General features: G+C 46.7%; 2 protein-coding genes across 6 annotated transcripts in view; both read left to right on the top strand.

The window, feature by feature from the left end:
- LOC120906695 (TOX high mobility group box family member 4-like) overlaps positions 1-9,943 on the top strand; it is a 54,908-nt gene extending 44,965 nt beyond the window's left edge. For all 3 annotated transcript variants that reach the window (XM_040318557.1, XM_040318556.1, XM_040318558.1), the window contains exons 9-11: positions 984-1,322; positions 8,562-9,178; positions 9,265-9,943. In XM_040318557.1, the coding sequence (XP_040174491.1) occupies positions 984-1,322; positions 8,562-9,178; positions 9,265-9,355 (1,047 nt within the window). In that variant the 3' untranslated portion in view covers positions 9,356-9,943. The remainder of the gene's footprint in view (positions 1-983; positions 1,323-8,561; positions 9,179-9,264) is intronic.
- A 2,167-nt stretch (positions 9,944-12,110) lies between these two features.
- On the top strand, positions 12,111-15,954 carry LOC120906490 (head-specific guanylate cyclase). 3 transcript variants are annotated; one of them, XM_040318220.1, is made up of 6 exons: positions 12,111-12,294; positions 12,978-13,172; positions 13,251-13,324; positions 13,406-13,488; positions 13,559-14,895; positions 14,964-15,954. In XM_040318220.1, the coding sequence occupies exons 2-6, from the start codon at positions 13,005-13,007 to the stop codon at positions 15,342-15,344; spliced, it is 2,043 nt and encodes a 680-aa protein (XP_040174154.1). In that variant the 5' UTR covers positions 12,111-12,294; positions 12,978-13,004; the 3' UTR covers positions 15,345-15,954. The 3 variants fall into 3 exon arrangements, with proteins under 3 accessions (XP_040174154.1, XP_040174152.1, XP_040174153.1); XM_040318218.1 differs by having other exon boundaries at positions 12,959-13,172; XM_040318219.1 differs by lacking the exon at positions 12,111-12,294 and adding an exon at positions 12,306-12,732 and having other exon boundaries at positions 12,959-13,172.
- Positions 15,955-17,738: the final 1,784 nt, after the last annotated feature.

Below are 17,738 nucleotides of genomic sequence, written 5' to 3'. Positions count from 1 at the left end.
CCGTAGTGTGCAGTCTTTTGCTTTATTATTTTTTTTCGGTTCGTCTATTATTTCGTGCCGGTTTTTCGTGCGTGTTTGTGCTTCGTGCTTTTTTTTTGTGGTGTGTTTGCAGGGAGAGAGAGCAGAGCGTCGGTGACGCGCACGCCGGGTAGGAATGAATGAATGAAAAAAAAAAAAAATACACGTCGTGAATTTCGTGTGCGTGTACCTGTCACAGGGGAATGTCGGAGTGTTTGGACTTATTTCATTTTTTTTGTTACGCTTAACCTTGGTCGCGAAATGTAGAGAACCAAAAAGTCTTTTAATTTGCCAGCACATAATAACTAGAGTTCCCGTTCCTTAAGCTCAACGTCAGCTTAATAAGCTTATTTTTACGATTGCCCAAGGCACGCATCGAAAGCAGCGGTTTTGAATTAATCGGCGCCTCGTTGTTGAGACTATTGCTCAGTTTTTCGGCAACAGTTTTATTGCATTTCGGTTTTATTGCAAACCGGTCGCTCCTTAGCCCTGCTTTCCGGTATGGCTCATGGCCGAGCGTGTCTCAGGCATGTCTGCAGGGCGCCTGGCTTTGTGTAGATGTATGTGAGCGCGCGCGCCCGCGCGCCGAGGCTTCTGTTGGCTGTCAAGCTGTCAAACTGTCACGATGACAGTTGATGTCATCTAGCGGGCGGTTCGCTTTCGAAAAACCGATGTAAACAACGGGCACTTTTGGAAGGCGAAACTAAATTTACTTTACCAACCATACCATCCAATTACCAATTACCATTGCACCAGCAAACAAATGCAAATTGCCGCAAATTCTCAACCCCGATCAACTAATCAATTGAAAAAAAAAAAAAATTCTTCCGATCAACCCACACAAAAACGCACAAACACATTGTTGTTGTGGTCGCTCTAACCCACCGCGGAAGTAAGTTCCTCCCGGCAAAGTTCCGTAATTTAATTTGTTTTTCTTTTCTTCTCTCAATCGATCCTTGCAACAGGCTATGATGCAAATGTCCCACTCGCATCAGAATCTACACCCCGGACAACAACAGCAGCAGCAGCAGCAGCAGCAACAACAACACCAAACAGCCGCATCACACCTTCACGGACCGATGATACCGATGAATGCGCAACAGCAGCAGCAGATGCTGGCACATCAACAGCAGCAACAGACGCACATGAGCATGGCTCACCAGCAGCAGCAGCAGCATCAGCAGCATCAGCAGCATCAGCAACACCAGCAGCAGCAGCAGCAACACCAGCAGCAGCAGCAGCAGCAACACCCGGCGATGATGAACTTGCCGATGGCCGGGCAGCCACACTACATGAACCAGCAGGTTAGTTTCTGGCCCCGGGTGTAGCGTCTAATGCCCTGCCCCGCTCTCCCCCCCTGATTCCCCGTATCTCACCCCCCATCATGCATCCCTGCACCACCCCATATCCGGCGTTCCCTTTTAGTCGCGAGACTCAGCAGCGAAGGAGGGGATGGCATTGGTTGTCGCGCATTTGTTTCTTTCATTTTTACCCGGTCGTTTCGCGGTTCGTGTGTGTGTTTATGTTTGGTGTAAATATTTCTATTTTTTGTATGGTATTGTTACATTTGTTTGTTAAAGCTGAGGAATGGTTCCGGCAGAGATGCACAGGCAGCATGTGCTAAATCAAGACCTGTTCAAATTCGCGATGCAAATCTAAATTAGAATCCATTTAAATCTTTTTACGAGAAACTAACAAAATAAAATGGCCATAATTAATAATATCAAAAATATTTGTGCAAGTAATGCAAGTAACATTTTGTCGTGCCGGTGTAGCAACATCGAAATTAATAAAGCGATTATTGTATATTGAACATGAACATATTGTTCTTCTTGAAGCTTTGAAAAATCAGTACAATATAGAATATATAAATAGATTCAGTAATTCCTTTCCGTGTTGAGGAAAAGTACAATATTAATTTTTTTTTTAAGTTTCCATCACGACCGTTTGAGATGTGTGTTATGTCCAGTGTTGTCATGACATCAAAATGTCATGAGCATCACGACATGTTCACCAACGAAAACAATTAACATATCCGTGGTAGCTTGATGCTCATTGTTGATACTCAATGAAGTTCATGACATGCCGACACATGACGACATGCGAGTGCTTGAGTCAACTGCGATCATGACAGTGCTGACAAATGCCACTGGTTCCATCATCAACACTGATGAGTGTAACGAAGCTCAAATCAGCTCACGTACACAACTGTGATCATCAGATTATGAGACTCAAACAGTGGGTCAATCACATGCTTGGTGACATCTTGTTTAGACATTGACATTTTCTGTCGGTGATAATCACGATATTTTTGGAAAATATTTTATGTGTGGTCCCAAGCAGCAAAATGAGAATGATTTCTCGCTCTGTCTGATTTGATGGTCTGTCGGGTCAAACAGAGCGGGTAACCATGCTCTTTTGTTTCTTGGAACCACTCGCAAGCACCGCAATATCTTCCATTACTATCAGAATGATCACCGACGGAAAATATCACGACCAAGTGACTGATCAAGAGTTGGTTGCACAATATGTCTCTAAGTATGTGATGGTCGCAACAACTGTTTCAGTCTCATCTCTGATCATCACAGTAGAGCTCGTGACGCTCACAAGATTTTGTTTCAGTCGGATTCCGTCATGACTATGTCAGTGTCAGTAGAACTCATCACAGTAAAAAAGTCATGACATAGTTACTGACCAAGCGATGGTTGCAAAAATGTCACGAATGCATTGGTCACACCAATTGGTTTTGAGTATCATCTCTGATGATCACATTTGAGTACGTGACGCTGACCGCTGATGTTGTTTTAGTCAGATTTTTTCACGACATTGACAGTGACATTTGGCAGCACTGGTTATATGTCGCTCATCAAGACCGCACTTTGTAACATGCTGGCTGTTTTATCTCCTCCTTAACTATTTTAACTCAGTTTGTGCTTAGTTTATTTGTGATCCTGTTAGCTCTACTCATTTTGAACGTGAAAGTGTTTGACTTTCAAGGCGAACAAATTTATTTAAAAAAAATACATGAAACTCTACAAACACTCCACATGCCCACACACGTCCACACGCCTATGTTGTATAGTTTCTTCATATTCCTTAATTTAACCTTTCAGTTGATTATCCTCATCTTAAATTTCCCACCCAAAACGTTTCCAAATGTTCATTTCCGAACTCTGCAAAATTTTATAGAAAACACACACACACACACACACATCTACATTAATTATTCACATTCACTGGCTTATGAACACTCATCAACAAGCACTGTAACCGATATTGTTTTGTTTTATTTCACAGCACTATTGAACAGGCCTTTCTTCCTTCGGTTGCTTTTCTAATCGGTTCAAACCAATCGCTTTTCATTTTCCACAACCTCTCCTTCGGCTCCTCGTTTTCTCCTGTTCTTTTCTCTGTTCGTCGCTTCGAACACCTTCCGTTCTACCTTCTGCGCCCCACTGTCAAATGTCCCTTGCCACAAAAGTGTTTTGTAGCCATCATACCCGTACCTGACTGCTCACCCACCAAACTCCCCCCTCCTCTACTCCTCCAGGCTTCCTCTCCGATCCCCCCCCCCTCCTCGTCGCCACCCTCTTGCCTCGTGTGTGGTAATAAAATAACGCAACCCAAGTATTCTTTTGCTTACCATTGCAGCACTTTCCATTAAGCTTCAACATATTTTAGGGCACATACGGCACCACACTGCTGCTGCCCCCCCCACACTGACATTCGGAGCCGAACAGCGTCCCATAGAGTTGCGACAACAATATTGCCGTTGCAATCGCAAAAAGCAAAACAATACCAACAGTAAAATGTGTTTTAGGCATCTGCTTCAGGGCGCGCAGGTGGGGAAAAGGATTGCACGAAAGACAGGGTTAGATACGAACAAGTAAAAAAGAAAAAAACAGAAGGAAGAAAATAGTAGACAGACAGGGGACAGATGTGTGTTACTAAACGTTAGCGAAGATGATGCGTTGCGCACACGATGAATATACCCATTATAAGATATATATACTATATATTAAACAAAAAAGCAAACATGATCGTAATGTCACAGCCAAACTAAAATAATCGCAACAGCCGAGAGCGGAAGATTGTCTGTCCCCCCCCACCCCTCCCCATACATACCAGAAACTCACAAAATGTGTTTGTGTGTATATGTGTGTATGAATGAAATGAATGTACATTGAAGCACATTACTAAACGGTATACCGACGCCAACAATCCATTAGTTGATTAGTTTTAGTTTAGTTCAATGTGTGTGTGTGTATGTGTGTGTGGTCTTTTCGATCAATTTCAACACACATACTAATACAAAACAAACAAAAAACCCACCCCACCCACCCTTTGTTTTATGTTGCCGTGGGAGGTGACAGATTTTTAGAATTTAGAAAACACCGCATACCAACAATGTGGATAGCGGCGAAGAAAGAGGTGAAGCAAAGAAGAAGAAAAAAAAAAAGAAGCAGAACAGAATGTAAACTATCTTTAAGTACCCTTTTCGTTGTGCCAGTTGATTGAGCTGAGCCACCCACATATATGAGCACACATGTATGTATTATTATAACGATTATATATATAAAAAAATAACAACAACATATATACATAGTTAGTAGAGAGCAGACACTTGAGCTGCACAGTTGATACGAAAAAGCGGGGGGGGGGAGCAAAAGGGGCATACTTTTGTTTGTTTGATTTTTTTTTGTAAATAGATAACAGGCACAGCCGCGGCAATCTCGATCGACAAACTGACGAAGTCAGACTTTTTAAAATCGATCGCCTGGGAAGGGAGGGGTGGGAGAGGTCCTTGGGGGTAGGGAGGGCACTTTCGGCAACAAACCCGCCTCGTCCCGCACACACACACACACACACAAATCCTACAGCAGAAAGAGAAGGAGAGGGTTTATTAGTAAACTCAGGACGAGGGGTTTAGTGTAGGGATGATCAGTTTCAACCAGTGTCTAATAAAGCAAAAAAAGAAAAAAGATAAAGAGAGAGAGAAAGAGAGAGAGAGAGAGAGAGAGAGAGAGAGAGTAGGTGTGCTAGGTAGCGCTTGTGCAACAGTCCCCGGAGAACGAGCCAGGATGATGGTATCGCGCAAGAAGGCGGGTTGATCGAGCTCTATGTTGCGCTGTTTCGCTTCAGAACTGTGTGACGACACTGTGTGTTTGTGTGTGTGTGTGTTTTCTGCACGGCGCGATGCACACAGTGGTCGGTGTGTATGGGGGTAGGGTGGGCCGGCAAATGTGGCCGATCCGATCGTGCACACGCGTCCATTGCGCGATCCTCGGGCAGGGTATGGTTTGGGTTACATTTTGCATGCACACAGGCGCGTGCCCACAGCTTGCGTGCGCGTGTATGTGTATATATATATATGTGTGTGTGTGCGTGTGTCTGTTTTTGTGTGCGCATTTTGATGTGTGCTTTTTAGTCCGAAACGGTTATATGTTTCGGAGGGGAAAGGATGCTCTAACAGAACAGGAGCTCGATACAAAGTTAAACTTGCTAAAATTGAAGCGGGACAGAGAAAGCCAGAGAAAGAGAGAGAGAGAGATACAAAAAGAGAACAAGAGAAAAGGAGAAGTGCGCAAAGCACATCACCAGCTTAGCTTGATGGTGATCATAAAGTGAAAAGAAAAAATAACAACAACAAAAACCTTCACACCACATACACACACGCGCATTATTATTAAAAAAAAGTAACTAAATTGTAACCAATTTAAACCTGTAGTTAAGAATTTGTAAAAGGCATTGTAAACACTCACACTCCCCCACACACATACACACACACTACTGCGGTAGGAATATTGTAGACCGATTGTAAAGGATGAGGAAAAGCGATCCCATGTGGATGTGAAGAAAGGCTTGGGTGAGGCGTAAGGTACGGGAGGGTGGTTGAGGGGGGTGTTGGTGGTGAGAGAGATAACATCGGTGACTCTTTGAAGGATGGAGAAAAGTGTGGAAATGTATCCTTTTACCCTTACAGGGTTTGCCAGGGAGTTTCCATAGTTGTGAGACAATTTATTGACTACTTCTTACGTGAAATGAACCTAATGTACTGGGAATTTTACTCTATAGCACCCTTGTTGGACAAATCCAATAGAATTTTCCGAGGAGCCTGTCCAACAAGGGTGCCAATAGAGTCAAATTTCCAACGTATGAAGTTCACTTCCAACCGGAAAGAGTCTAGGAAGTTTCCCACAACTATGAGAACTCCTGGAAAACCATGTAACCAGTCCAGCTCTAGAACACACACCCCACACCACGTGCTTATTCTCTCTTCCATCCTATTTCCCCCTTTCTCCTCCTTCCCTCCCTTCTCACACTCGTGTTGTTTGTGTTACGATGAAGCCAGAAATGTCCATGTATATATAATAAACACACAAACACATACACATTACATATTTGATACGTTAATATTAAATACGTTAACGTGGATTGGAGCAACAACAACAAAAACAAAACTTACACACACACACACACACACACACACACACACACACACACACACACACACACACACACACACACACACACACACACACACACACACACACACCTTAATTAACCCGACAGCACACACACAACAAAACATTAAACTCATGTGTACACGCATACTAAACCAATACACACATTTTAAATAGTATACTCTCCAGCTAAGTAAGCAAAAAAACGGTAACAAAACAAACGAGAAAAAAAAAACCATGAAAAGAATGAACGAATCACTTGTGGACACAAAATTGTTTTAAAACCACCCTTCCCTAATTTCTCCCAATCCGCCCGCCACACTCACTCACACTCAGGAGAGCGTAACAAAGCGCTTTAAAAATAGAGAAAAATAATGTTACCGAAAAAGGCAACATCCACAACATCTTCTAACACCCATCAGATAGACAGTGATTGGTAGTTCGCTCTTCCAGAAAAAAAAAACATTAACAAAAGATCATAAGAATGTCCCTAATTTGACCCCCCCGAGAACGCAAGGGTGAAGGAAAATGAAATAAACAAAAAATGTGAAAAAAAACCCTAATCACTGTGAGCAGCAGCGCGCGCGTGGCCATCCTCCCCTGCCCTCCCTGCTCACTCCCTTCGAAGGGGTGAAAAATGTTAATTTTAAATGTCAACCGCAACCCGAAAGCGCGAACCACAAGATAGCAAAGAAGGATCTAGCGAAAGTATGAGTCTGCGTGTATGTGTGTGTATGAGAGAGAGAGAGAGAAAGAGAGAAAAAAAAGAAAGGGAAAGTGACGAGTTTTAGTCCCAAAAAAACAAAACAGGAAACTCCAAAACAACCTGTGGAAATGAGAAAAAGAGAAGGCATGGGGGAGGCAGGGTAAAAAAACACAAATAGCTAGGCGTATGTGAGTGTGTGTGTATGCGTGGTTGTGTGTGTGTGTGTGTGTGTATGTATGTGTGTGTGATTGGATGAGGAGTGTGCGTGATGTGTGTGTGTGTGTGTGTGAGTGGGACAGTGGGCGCCGCCACCAGACTTTCACACACAACGACCCCCACCCATACCGACACTTTCTTCGGCACACACACGCACACACATACACACACACAGGCTCAAAAGCGCGATGCGAAACGAATCTATTTACATACACTTTTTTTTATTAAACTTAGTAAAAACAAACAACAACAAACAAACGAAACGAAACAAAAAGAAAAGAAAAGGAAACAAAAGAAAAGAAAAGTGAAGAAAAGAAAAGAAAAGAGAAGAAAAGAGACGAAAGGAGAAGAAAAGAGAAGAAGCAAAGAAGAGAAGAGAAGAAGCAAAGAAGAGAAAAAGAGAAACAAACAAAATCGCGCGCGCGTGGGGGATGTACCACCGGTCCTATTTGTTTTCTAGTGCGGATTCTGTGCAAAATTTTATATCTGTTCATGATTAATGTTGAAGAAATACATAGTGTACAATACTTACACACCAGTCTTTGTGTGGGTCCCTGTGTTTGTCTCTGTGGTTTTCCGTCCCCGGGCGCCCCCCGTCGCCCGTTCGCTCGTTTTCGCCCGCGTGTTCTCCCCCGTAGGTGGTAGTCAAGTAGTAGTAGTAGTTGGTAGTAGTGTTGTAGTACTAGTAGTAGTTTTAGTAGCGTTTTGTGTTCGACCTCTGGAGAAGACACACACAGAGATACGGGTCCGAGACATATCTTTAAATTCTTTTCCACAGGATGAAGCGAACGGCGCGTTTCCGTGTGTAGTATGTATGAGATCAGAGCGGCAGTGTTTTGAGTGATAAACAATGAACAACCCCTTTTCCTCCCTAGTGCGCTCACAATATTCTCCCTCTCCCCCTATCCAATCGCAACTCATGCACACACGTACACAGGCGTACACAGATGGCACCAAAACATCTTGCACCAACAAAACTCTACCGCACTCGATGATCCGCCCCACCAACCAATCATTTCAAATTTTCGCTAATAGGCAGCACGGCCATAAGAGAACGTTCGAACGTTCTTCCAATCACACCTCCTCGCTATACATAGTTTTTTTCTTTTCTTTTTTCTTCTTTCTCTTGATCCGGTTGGGGGTGGTTTTCGTTACAGCTGTCCCACCAGCAGATGCAGATGCAGCAGCAGCAGCAGCAGCAGCAGCAGCAATTTCAGCACCAACACATTAAGCAGGAGCAGCAATTTCAGCACCAACACATTAAGCAGGAGCAGCAATTTCAGCACCAACACATTAAGCAGGAGCAGCAGATGCATCAGCAGCAGCTGCAGCAGCAGGAGCTGCACCACCACCAGCAGCAGCATCATCTCCAACAGCATGAGCAACAGATACAGCTGCAGCAGCAGCACAACCACCACCAGCAGCAGCACTTGCAGCAGCTAGATCCCCAGCTGCAGCATCAGGCTCAGATGCAGCAGATGCAGGGTGGCGGCACAGTAGCCGGCACGATGTCCTCCCAGTCCTCCGTAGTGGAGGACCTGATGGGCACCCCGCAGCAGCAGCAGCAGCAGCAATTTCAGCACCAACACATTAAGCAGGAGCAGCAACCGGCCGCGGCAATGGTGCAGCAGCAGTCCTGCCCTACCAGCACCGCGGAACCGCCGGCCGCGATACCGCAGACCTGCATCCGGCAGGGCTGCAACAATTTGGCGATCGAGAACCCGGACTGGGAGGACGAGTACTGCAGCCAGGAGTGTGTCGTCGCTCACTGCCGGTTAGTGATTTTGATTGCCTGTTTTTTATTTTGTCCTATTTAATTTACGATTAATCGCTACGCATCGCTACTATTCTCTTTTGCAGTGCCGTTTTTGCCACCTTCCAGGAGGATTGCCTCAAAGGAAATGCTCCACCACAGCCGCCGCAACAGCAGTCCTATCCAGCGGTGAAGTAGATGACTCCCCGTGGAATATTGCCAGACTAGAGAGGACAGTTCGGTTGCCCGGCCGCGGCACCCCAGTGCTGCCCAGGGGTGGTGCTCTGTACGCCGCCAAACGGTCACGTTTTGTTGATGACACACCTCTACCATTAATTGTTTATTGCGCTAGGATGGGGGGAAACTCTCACACACACATAGGTGGGAAGTGTTAGTAGATAGTTGTAAGAAGAAGAAGAAGAAGAGGAGGAATAAGAAGACAACATCTAACTAACGTCGGATGCATTAAACGATAGGAAGAGAGATAGAGAGAGAGAGAGAGACGAAGCGCGCTTGTGTAGTGTGTGAATGAGATATGGAAAATGAGCACTAATTTTCTACAGTCGAAAAAAAACCTTTATACCTACACACACACACACACCTGTAGGATACCTTTGCATTACTATAAGCCCCGTAATCGATAGCCAAACCACAAACAATATAGAAACAAGCCATGAAGGGAAAGGGAAAGTGCCCCATTGGCTTGGCATAGTATGTCGTAAGTTCCACAAAGCTCACACACACACATACAAACACACACACACACACACACACACACACACACACACACACACACACACACACACACACACACACGCACACACACACACACACACACACACACACACACACACACACACACACACACACACACACACACACACACGCACACACACACACACACACACACACACACACACACACACACACACACACACACCTATATAGACCGATAGAAGAGGATGAGCTTCTGTTCTGTTTTTGCTATAGTGAAGCAAAAGCTTCACCGTACGTGTATAAGTTGCGCAGATGCATCCGTTGTTTAAGGATGGTGACCGATAAACATGATACAATTACAGGGTTTCCCACGATTTATTGGTTGGTTCCCATCAGTTTTTGGTGCGTTTCCGTATTTTTTTGGTGCGTTCCTACGATTTTTTGGCCGTTTCCCAGATTTTTTTTGGTCCAATTGTATTGCTATCCAACCGGAAAATACCAATAAATTATGGAAACGAACCAAAAACCAAGATACGAGAGATTTTTCCAATCAGAGAGAGTAGCTTTAGGCAGGAGAATGGATTGGTTCACTTTTAAACGCAACGGTCACTTATGGAACGTATCAGACTAGGTAGGTGGAATTGGAATTCTTCTGTCAAGCTCAATTGCAAAGAGCGTAAATTGAAATAAAACTTCTACTCGGTAGTGTAGTAACGCGCAGCGAATCGGAATTAGTTTATGTGGTAATTATTCTCCTTCAACGATAAAATCAGTGATAACACGTTGAAAGCTGCTCTGTGTTTGGTTTTGCCTTTCATCTCAACGAAAATAATCTTTTTTTTAACTTGGATTGAGCACTCCAACAACTAATTTCCTCTCAGTATGGAAACAGCCACGAGCATACACAATTTCACTTTTCGTACCTTACCACCTACCCAGTCTAATAGGGCTCAATAGGAGCCAATCCGCCAATACGCTCTCTGCTCTGACTTACCCGATTAAAGGGCATTTTCTGTTTTTACTGCGCAGGGGGGGACCTCGGTGTCGGGCTCTAGCGCGTGTTTTGGCCATGATTTGTTTTTTTTTTTTATTATGGCATTCAAGCGCAGACTTAAGTCATGTTATGAGGTCATTGCGTTGGTTTGTCTGACCGTCCTCTAAATGAATGTGTGAACTGCAACAAAACAACCATACAGAGGGGGGGGGGGGAGAGATCACAGCAAAGACGCGAAGCCAGCAAGCCAAACCCAACGAACTGTGAGTTATACGTGTGTTTGTGTGTGTGTGTGTGTGTGTGTGTGTGTGTGTGTGTGGATGTGTGGATATGTGTTATACATGTATAAGTATGATGCGATGTGTTCCTTCAAACGTCCTGTTACTACCTGTCACTCACTCCAATACAGCTCAATTCAAACGGCCAATATAGCTAATTACATACATAGTAATTACAGCAAAGAAAAAGAGGCAACCCCCCCCCCGCCTTACCTACCCACTCCCTCTCCCCTCCCCTTCTCGATGCGGAATTGTAAACCGACAAGTAAATAAAGGAAAAATGCACACTTTTCATACGTGTTCGTTCAAAAAATGTACATGCCCCGGTGGGTTCGTCGTTTTACAAGGGAGGACGGTGCAATCATTTTTATTCCGAAAAATGTATTGTAAATGATATTTTATATTAAAAAAAAAACAATCCCGTTTATACCGGATATAACGAGCGGGATATACAAAACCGAGCTGTTCTTCGACCGAAGAAAAATCCGAAGTTTCATTCCAATTAGATTTAGCTCAATTAGAATTGAGAAAAAGCTCATTTATCTACGAAACCTTATTTTTGTCCCTGTTGTCGTTTAAATTGGTTTTAATATCACAAAGTCCTTCCCTCATCAAGCATCTTTTGTGGCCCATTCAGTGGGGCAATTGCGTTTCCAATTGGCTAAGAAAAGTGTGCCCGTACACGCAATCATTCTCGTTGCGTTCGCTCACGGCTCACGGGTTTTGAAGTGGTGCTATAAATTACAATATAATTAAATTATTAATCTTCGCCATCCAAAGCAATCGCACCAGATGTGCAAAAGAGAGAGAGAAACTAAAAGAGAGACAGAGGTGTTTTTTTTTATTAGAAATTCCAAAAACGCTTCGTACCACCCATACACACACACTCACACGTTGGTCCTGCGCGCTGCAAACGTTGCATAACGCTCCAAAGCAGCTCCCGAACGACGACGACGGCGAACTGCGACGACTCGCCTGCTCCGCTGCAAACGTAAACAGTGTACGGGTGCGAGTGGCACGGTCCAGAACACGACGACGAGGAGAACCTCCAACAAAAAACAAAAGACCGGTGGAGTCCTTCCCATCACTAGCCACTGGTTGGTGTTCTCTTCAGAGCGGTGGGTGCGCGCGAAGCAGTCAGGCACAAGGTAAGCGTCACGGCGTCAATCATCGACGACACAATCAACCAATTCCACAACGCCCATCAATCACAACTGAGGCAGGCACTAAAGATCACCTCCCGCATCATGTCAGTGTGCAATATTAGGGTTGGGGCTTTCGAACACAGCTGTGGAGCTCCCTTTCAGCGTCTTCAATGAAAGTGTAACAGTGTTTCGATAGTTGGATACATCCATCAAAACCTATACGTTCAATCGCCTCCGAAAGGCCCCGTTGGGGTGCGAAAAACGCTGCCATAAATTATCATATGGGGCGCAGGCGTACTGACCGTCTCCCGAACTCGGGGCGATTGGTTGTGCTACAAGCTCCACACAGTTCTAGCCCTGGTGTCTGTGAATTCTGGCCCAGTTTTACCGTCCAACCTCTGGCAGAGTCTCAAGAGTGGTGCTCCATTTCTATATCTGGAGGTATTCATGCCCCATTAAGGCTCCATTTCCAATGGAAGACAACCCAATTCTGAACACAGTCATTATATGTCCCTTTGTGTGAGGGTCAGCAGGCCTGCGAAGAAAATCAATATTTCTTTCCTTCAGAAGTGTTCCTTACTGCGCTTTACAAAATACAATACCACCACACGTCCCAACTGGTCTTCAGGCTCTTCAGATCTCAATATCTTGCACGAACAACTTCCAGATATTGTTTTTCCCTGTAGAGAGCATCGCTCAAGGCGCCTGCCATCATGGCCTGCCCGTTTGCGAAGCATATCTCGAGCGAGCAGTTCCAGCGCCAGCCGTCCATCGCCGAGGCCCACAACTGGAACCTGGACGAGGACCTGAGCGAGATACCGGGCGATGCGCTAACGCTCACGCATCTGAACGCAGCGATCCAGCTGCTGACGGCACCGTCGGTAAGTGTCCGCTTGTAGGATTCTAGGGCACCGATTGCCCAGAAGTTGCTATATTCCCGCCCGATACACTCCCGACAGATCGACAACGTCCACGAGGCACTGATGTCACTGATCGGCAAGTACAGCAACAGGTGGCCCGGCCTGTCAAAGCTGTAAGTGTGGTGTTGCTCGCATCTCCGCAAGCGAACCTCCAAATGACTGAATTCTTTTCTCCAATGTCCTTCAATCGGCAGCAAGAGCGAACGTTCGGAGCTGTCCATCTACCCACACTACGACTACCTGGCGGACATTCAGGACAATCTGACGCAGATCGATGGTAATGGTGACTGTTGCTTTTGCGCTCCCCTTCCGACACTTCTGTAATGTTCGTGTGTCTCTGTCCCTAGAATCGGCCGTCTCGGAGATACTGGTCCTGCTCGGCGAGGAGCTGATCCAGACGGCGTGCGTCGGCGTGATCGAGCGCGCCTTCAAGTGTCTCGGCTCGGACCTGCAGGAGTTTCTCGGCTCGCTCGACGGCGTGTACGACGTGCTGAAGCTGCAGGAGGAGGACATCTCCGACACCGGGTTCGTGTGTGCCGGCGAGGGCGAGCTCATCTTCACCTCCGAGCGGCCCGTCCTCGCCTGGCTGCTGCTCGGCTGTCTGCGCGCCCTCGCCCGCCTCCTGTTCGGCTGCGAGCCGGAAATCGAGCTCGAACCGCTGCCGGGCGATACGCCCCGCTACCGCTACCTGCTGCGGGTGGACGAGCCGGCCGGCAGGGCGCTCGAGCGGCGCGGACCGGCCGACGCTGTGTCGGGGGACGCCCGCGACCTGAAGGTAAGCAATCAGTTCTTCTGCGACGCCTTCCCGTGGCACTTCATCATGGACGAGCAGCTGCGGCTGGTGCAGATGGGGTCCGCCTTCAGCCGGCTGTTCAAGGGGCACGTGGGGGCGGCGGCCGGCGGCCCGGCCGGGCTGCTGTGCGCCAGCACGGTGTTTCGCTTCAAGCGGCCGCGCGGCCTGCAGCTCCACTTCCGCGAGATAGTGCGGCGCACCAACACGCCGTTCATGATCTCGCTGCGCGCGCCGCCCGGCCGGCCCGACTTCTTCGCCAAGGGGCTGGAGATCAAGGGCCAGATGGTGTTCTGTCCCGAGTCGAACGCGCTGCTGTTCGTCGGCTCGCCGTTCCTGGACGGGCTCGAGGGGCTGACGTGCAACGGGCTGTTCATCTCGGACATACCGCTGCACGATGCGACGCGCGAGGTCATACTGGTGGGGGAGCAGGCCCGCGCCCAGGACGGGCTGCGGCGCCGGATGGACAAGCTGAAGAGCTCGATCGAGGAGGCGAACGCGGCCGTCATCAAGGAGCGGAAGAAGAACGTGAGCCTGCTGCAGCTCATCTTCCCGGCGGAGATCGCCGAGCGGCTGTGGCTCGGGGCGCAGATCGACGCCAAGACGTACCCGGAGGTGACGATGCTGTTCAGCGACATCGTCGGCTTCACCAGCATCTGCTCGCGGGCGACCCCGTTCATGGTGATCAACATGCTGGAGAACCTGTACAAGCACTTTGACGAGTTGTGCGGGTTCTTCGACGTGTACAAGGTGGAGACGATCGGTGACGCCTACTGCGTGGCGAGCGGGCTGCACCGGGCCAGCATCTACGACGCGCACAAGGTCGCCTGGATGGCGCTGCGGATGATCGAAACCTGCACGCTCTACAACACGCACGACGGTCAGCACATCAAGGTGAGTGGGTACTCCTCCCTCCAGCTGTTTTGCATGCCTCACTGAGAACCTCTCCTATTCTTGCTCAGATGCGCATCGGCATCCACACCGGTACGGTGCTGGCCGGAGTCGTGGGCCGCAAGATGCCCCGGTACTGTCTGTTCGGGCACAACGTCACGATCGCGAACAAGTTCGAGTCCGGCAGCGAGGCGTGCAAGATCAACATCAGCCCGACCACGCGCGAGTGGCTGGTGAAGCATCCCGACTACGGCTTCCAGCTGAACGCACGGGACGCATCGCACATGCCGAAAGAGTTCACCGACTCGAAGGGGCTGACCTGCTACTTCCTGGAGGGCTACAAACATCCGACCCTCAGCAATGATCGGCCCCTGCAGGAGCACATCGAGGAGGCGATGCGACAGACGCTCCAGGATACGGCCGAAACCATTACGCTCGAGGTCGCTCAGTAAAACATGGGTGGAAGGGAGCAACACACACACACACACACACACTCAGATTGGGAGACGACTCCACACGACGACCGCTGGTTGGGCGGAGTATTGTATTTTGATGTTAGTAGATGTTTAAACAAACAAAAAACGGAGATTACCATGTATCCTCCTTTCCCGAGTTTCCCCACTCGTAAACCGCCCCCATACCACGCCCCCCCAACTATTTAGACCAAACTAGCCTACTTAACCTATTAACGACCAGGTGCGGCGAGACGACACCTTCCCTCTTCTTTAGAAACGCCTTATACTCATGATATGCCAAAATGACGATATTCGGTGGGTTTCAGCTCGTTAGACTTTAATGTAATGGATGTATGGATGGTGTTGTTTCGTTTTGTTTTGCTCTGTTGTTGATGTTTGTAGGTGTGTTTGTTTTCTGACATAGTCCATCGGAGACACACACACACACACACGCACCCACACGTTCGTGCGCATTTTCGTTGATGGATACGTGTTTTTTGAAGTACGGTGTAACTAAAACTAACTAAAGAACAACTAAAACGAGTAGGTTTTTATGTCGCTTAGTACTACTGTCCGTAATAAAATAAAGGTAATCTATCTATATACATATGCAAGAAGGTTAATTCCGAAATAATGTCCAAGACACGGTCGTCAATGCCGTCTCCAAGAGCCTGTTGGAGATCCTGTGCTGGATCCTTGCTAGAATTTGTAACAGCAGCTACCCAAGCAAGGTTTTGTTGGACTTCAACATCCACCATCGACCAAATGTTTACTCCTCGGCAGATCCTTCAGGATCTGATCCATAGCGGTAGATTGCTACGTACCATCTGTACATCGACTTCAAGGCAGCCTACGATACACGTAGAACTGGCAGGAACTCAAAGAACTCAAGAACATCGTGCAGTAGACCTATCTTTCTGAGAAGATAATCCGGCTGTTAGAGACCACCATGAACAGAGCCCGGATTTGATGTCGGAATCGGTCGAATCTCACCTAAGCCTGATGCAAGGTAACGAACTCTACATTCTACCGTACCTCCAATTTCTTTCAATCGAGTAACGAATGGCTAGCACGTTAGTAACTTGCTTATCTACAAGGTCCTGTAGGAAGAATCAGTAGACCCTGATCAGGGGTAACGGACTCTGCATTCTACTGGACCTCTAATTTCTTCAACACGTTGCTAATTTGCTCATCTACAAGATCCTGTAGGAAGAATCAATAGACCCTGATTAGCAAGCTGATTCCTGACAATCTGAGAGGATTCTTACTTATATTCTCTGTAATGGCCTTTTCAAAGAAACTGATGAAATTATGCATTAAACTGAGATGTGAAAGATCTTCTATAAGTTATGCTTTGCTGTAATGTAGCTGATCATTCAGACGCAATCTCACATTAGTCTGAAGCGGACTCTGTATTCTATCGGACCTCCAATTTCTTCAACACGTTGCTATCTGCTCATCTACAAGGTCCTGTATGAAGAATCAGTAGACTCTGATCAACAAGCTGATTCCTGACAATCTGAGAGCTGCAGATTCTAACATATTTTATATAGTGACCTTGCCAAAGTGACTGATGAAATTGTCCATCAAACCGAGGGGTTAAAGATCTTCTATAAGCTATGCTTTCCTGTAATTCCGAACATTGTGACACAATTAACTGTCTTCTTTTCAATGTCACTTTTGGCATCATGACACGATCGATATCTTTCGAAAGGCACTACTATCACTTGAAAGTTAGGTTATGTACCTTAGGCAAATATAGGCAGCAAATATGAGCTGCAAACCTTACAGATTCAATACCATCAGCGTCCCAGCGATAAAAATCCAGCTTTGATTGATAAATAGCGACTTCATATCCCTAAAACGCATCCTCCGAGCAGAATACAAGTCATTTAGAGATTTTATTCCTAGACTGCGATGCTACTCGGCACTTTGCTCATCTCCATCGAGTATTCGGCTTCACTTCCGTCGCATATACGAGAACGTCTGACCTTTCTTCTGAATCACAAGAGGAAAGAATGCGATTGACGATTGAATTCCAAGAAGATGACTATCAACATGTTATATGTTGCGTGTTGCGCATCGCTCTTGTGTATGAGCATCAGAAATCTCTGAGACTACAAATAGTGTAAACCACGATGGATATATCGTATATCCTAAAGAATAATTAGCAACCGAATGGTTTCGGCAGAACGGAATTTAACCAAAGAAGCAGAATTCATTCCAGCAAAATAGTTCATCTCGTCCGGACCGATACCTATAAATAGCCGCTCTCCTTAGCGAGCAACTGATATGCCATGCCAGCGATCGCGCCTGACCTGACCTTCAGCCAGCGGTCGTCGGACGACGCTTGGGCGATGCGTTCGCCTCTTATCGCACACCAAATGTGTG

The sequence above is a fragment of the Anopheles arabiensis genome, chromosome X (assembly GCF_016920715.1).
Source record: "Anopheles arabiensis isolate DONGOLA chromosome X, AaraD3, whole genome shotgun sequence".
Classification (NCBI taxonomy): domain Eukaryota; kingdom Metazoa; phylum Arthropoda; class Insecta; order Diptera; family Culicidae; genus Anopheles; species Anopheles arabiensis.
This window is presented reverse-complemented; position numbering and strand designations above follow the sequence as displayed.

Excerpts from the sequence above, each read along its gene's own strand:
- LOC120906490 (XM_040318220.1), top strand. The coding sequence starts at position 13,005 with ATGGCCTGCCCGTTTGCGAAGCATATCTCGAGCGAGCAGTTCCAGCGC. Across the intron at positions 13,173-13,250 it reads AGCTGCTGACGGCACCGTCG|ATCGACAACGTCCACGAGGC; the intron begins GTAAGTGTCCGC and ends CACTCCCGACAG. Across the intron at positions 13,489-13,558 it reads CAATCTGACGCAGATCGATG|AATCGGCCGTCTCGGAGATA; the intron begins GTAATGGTGACT and ends CTCTGTCCCTAG.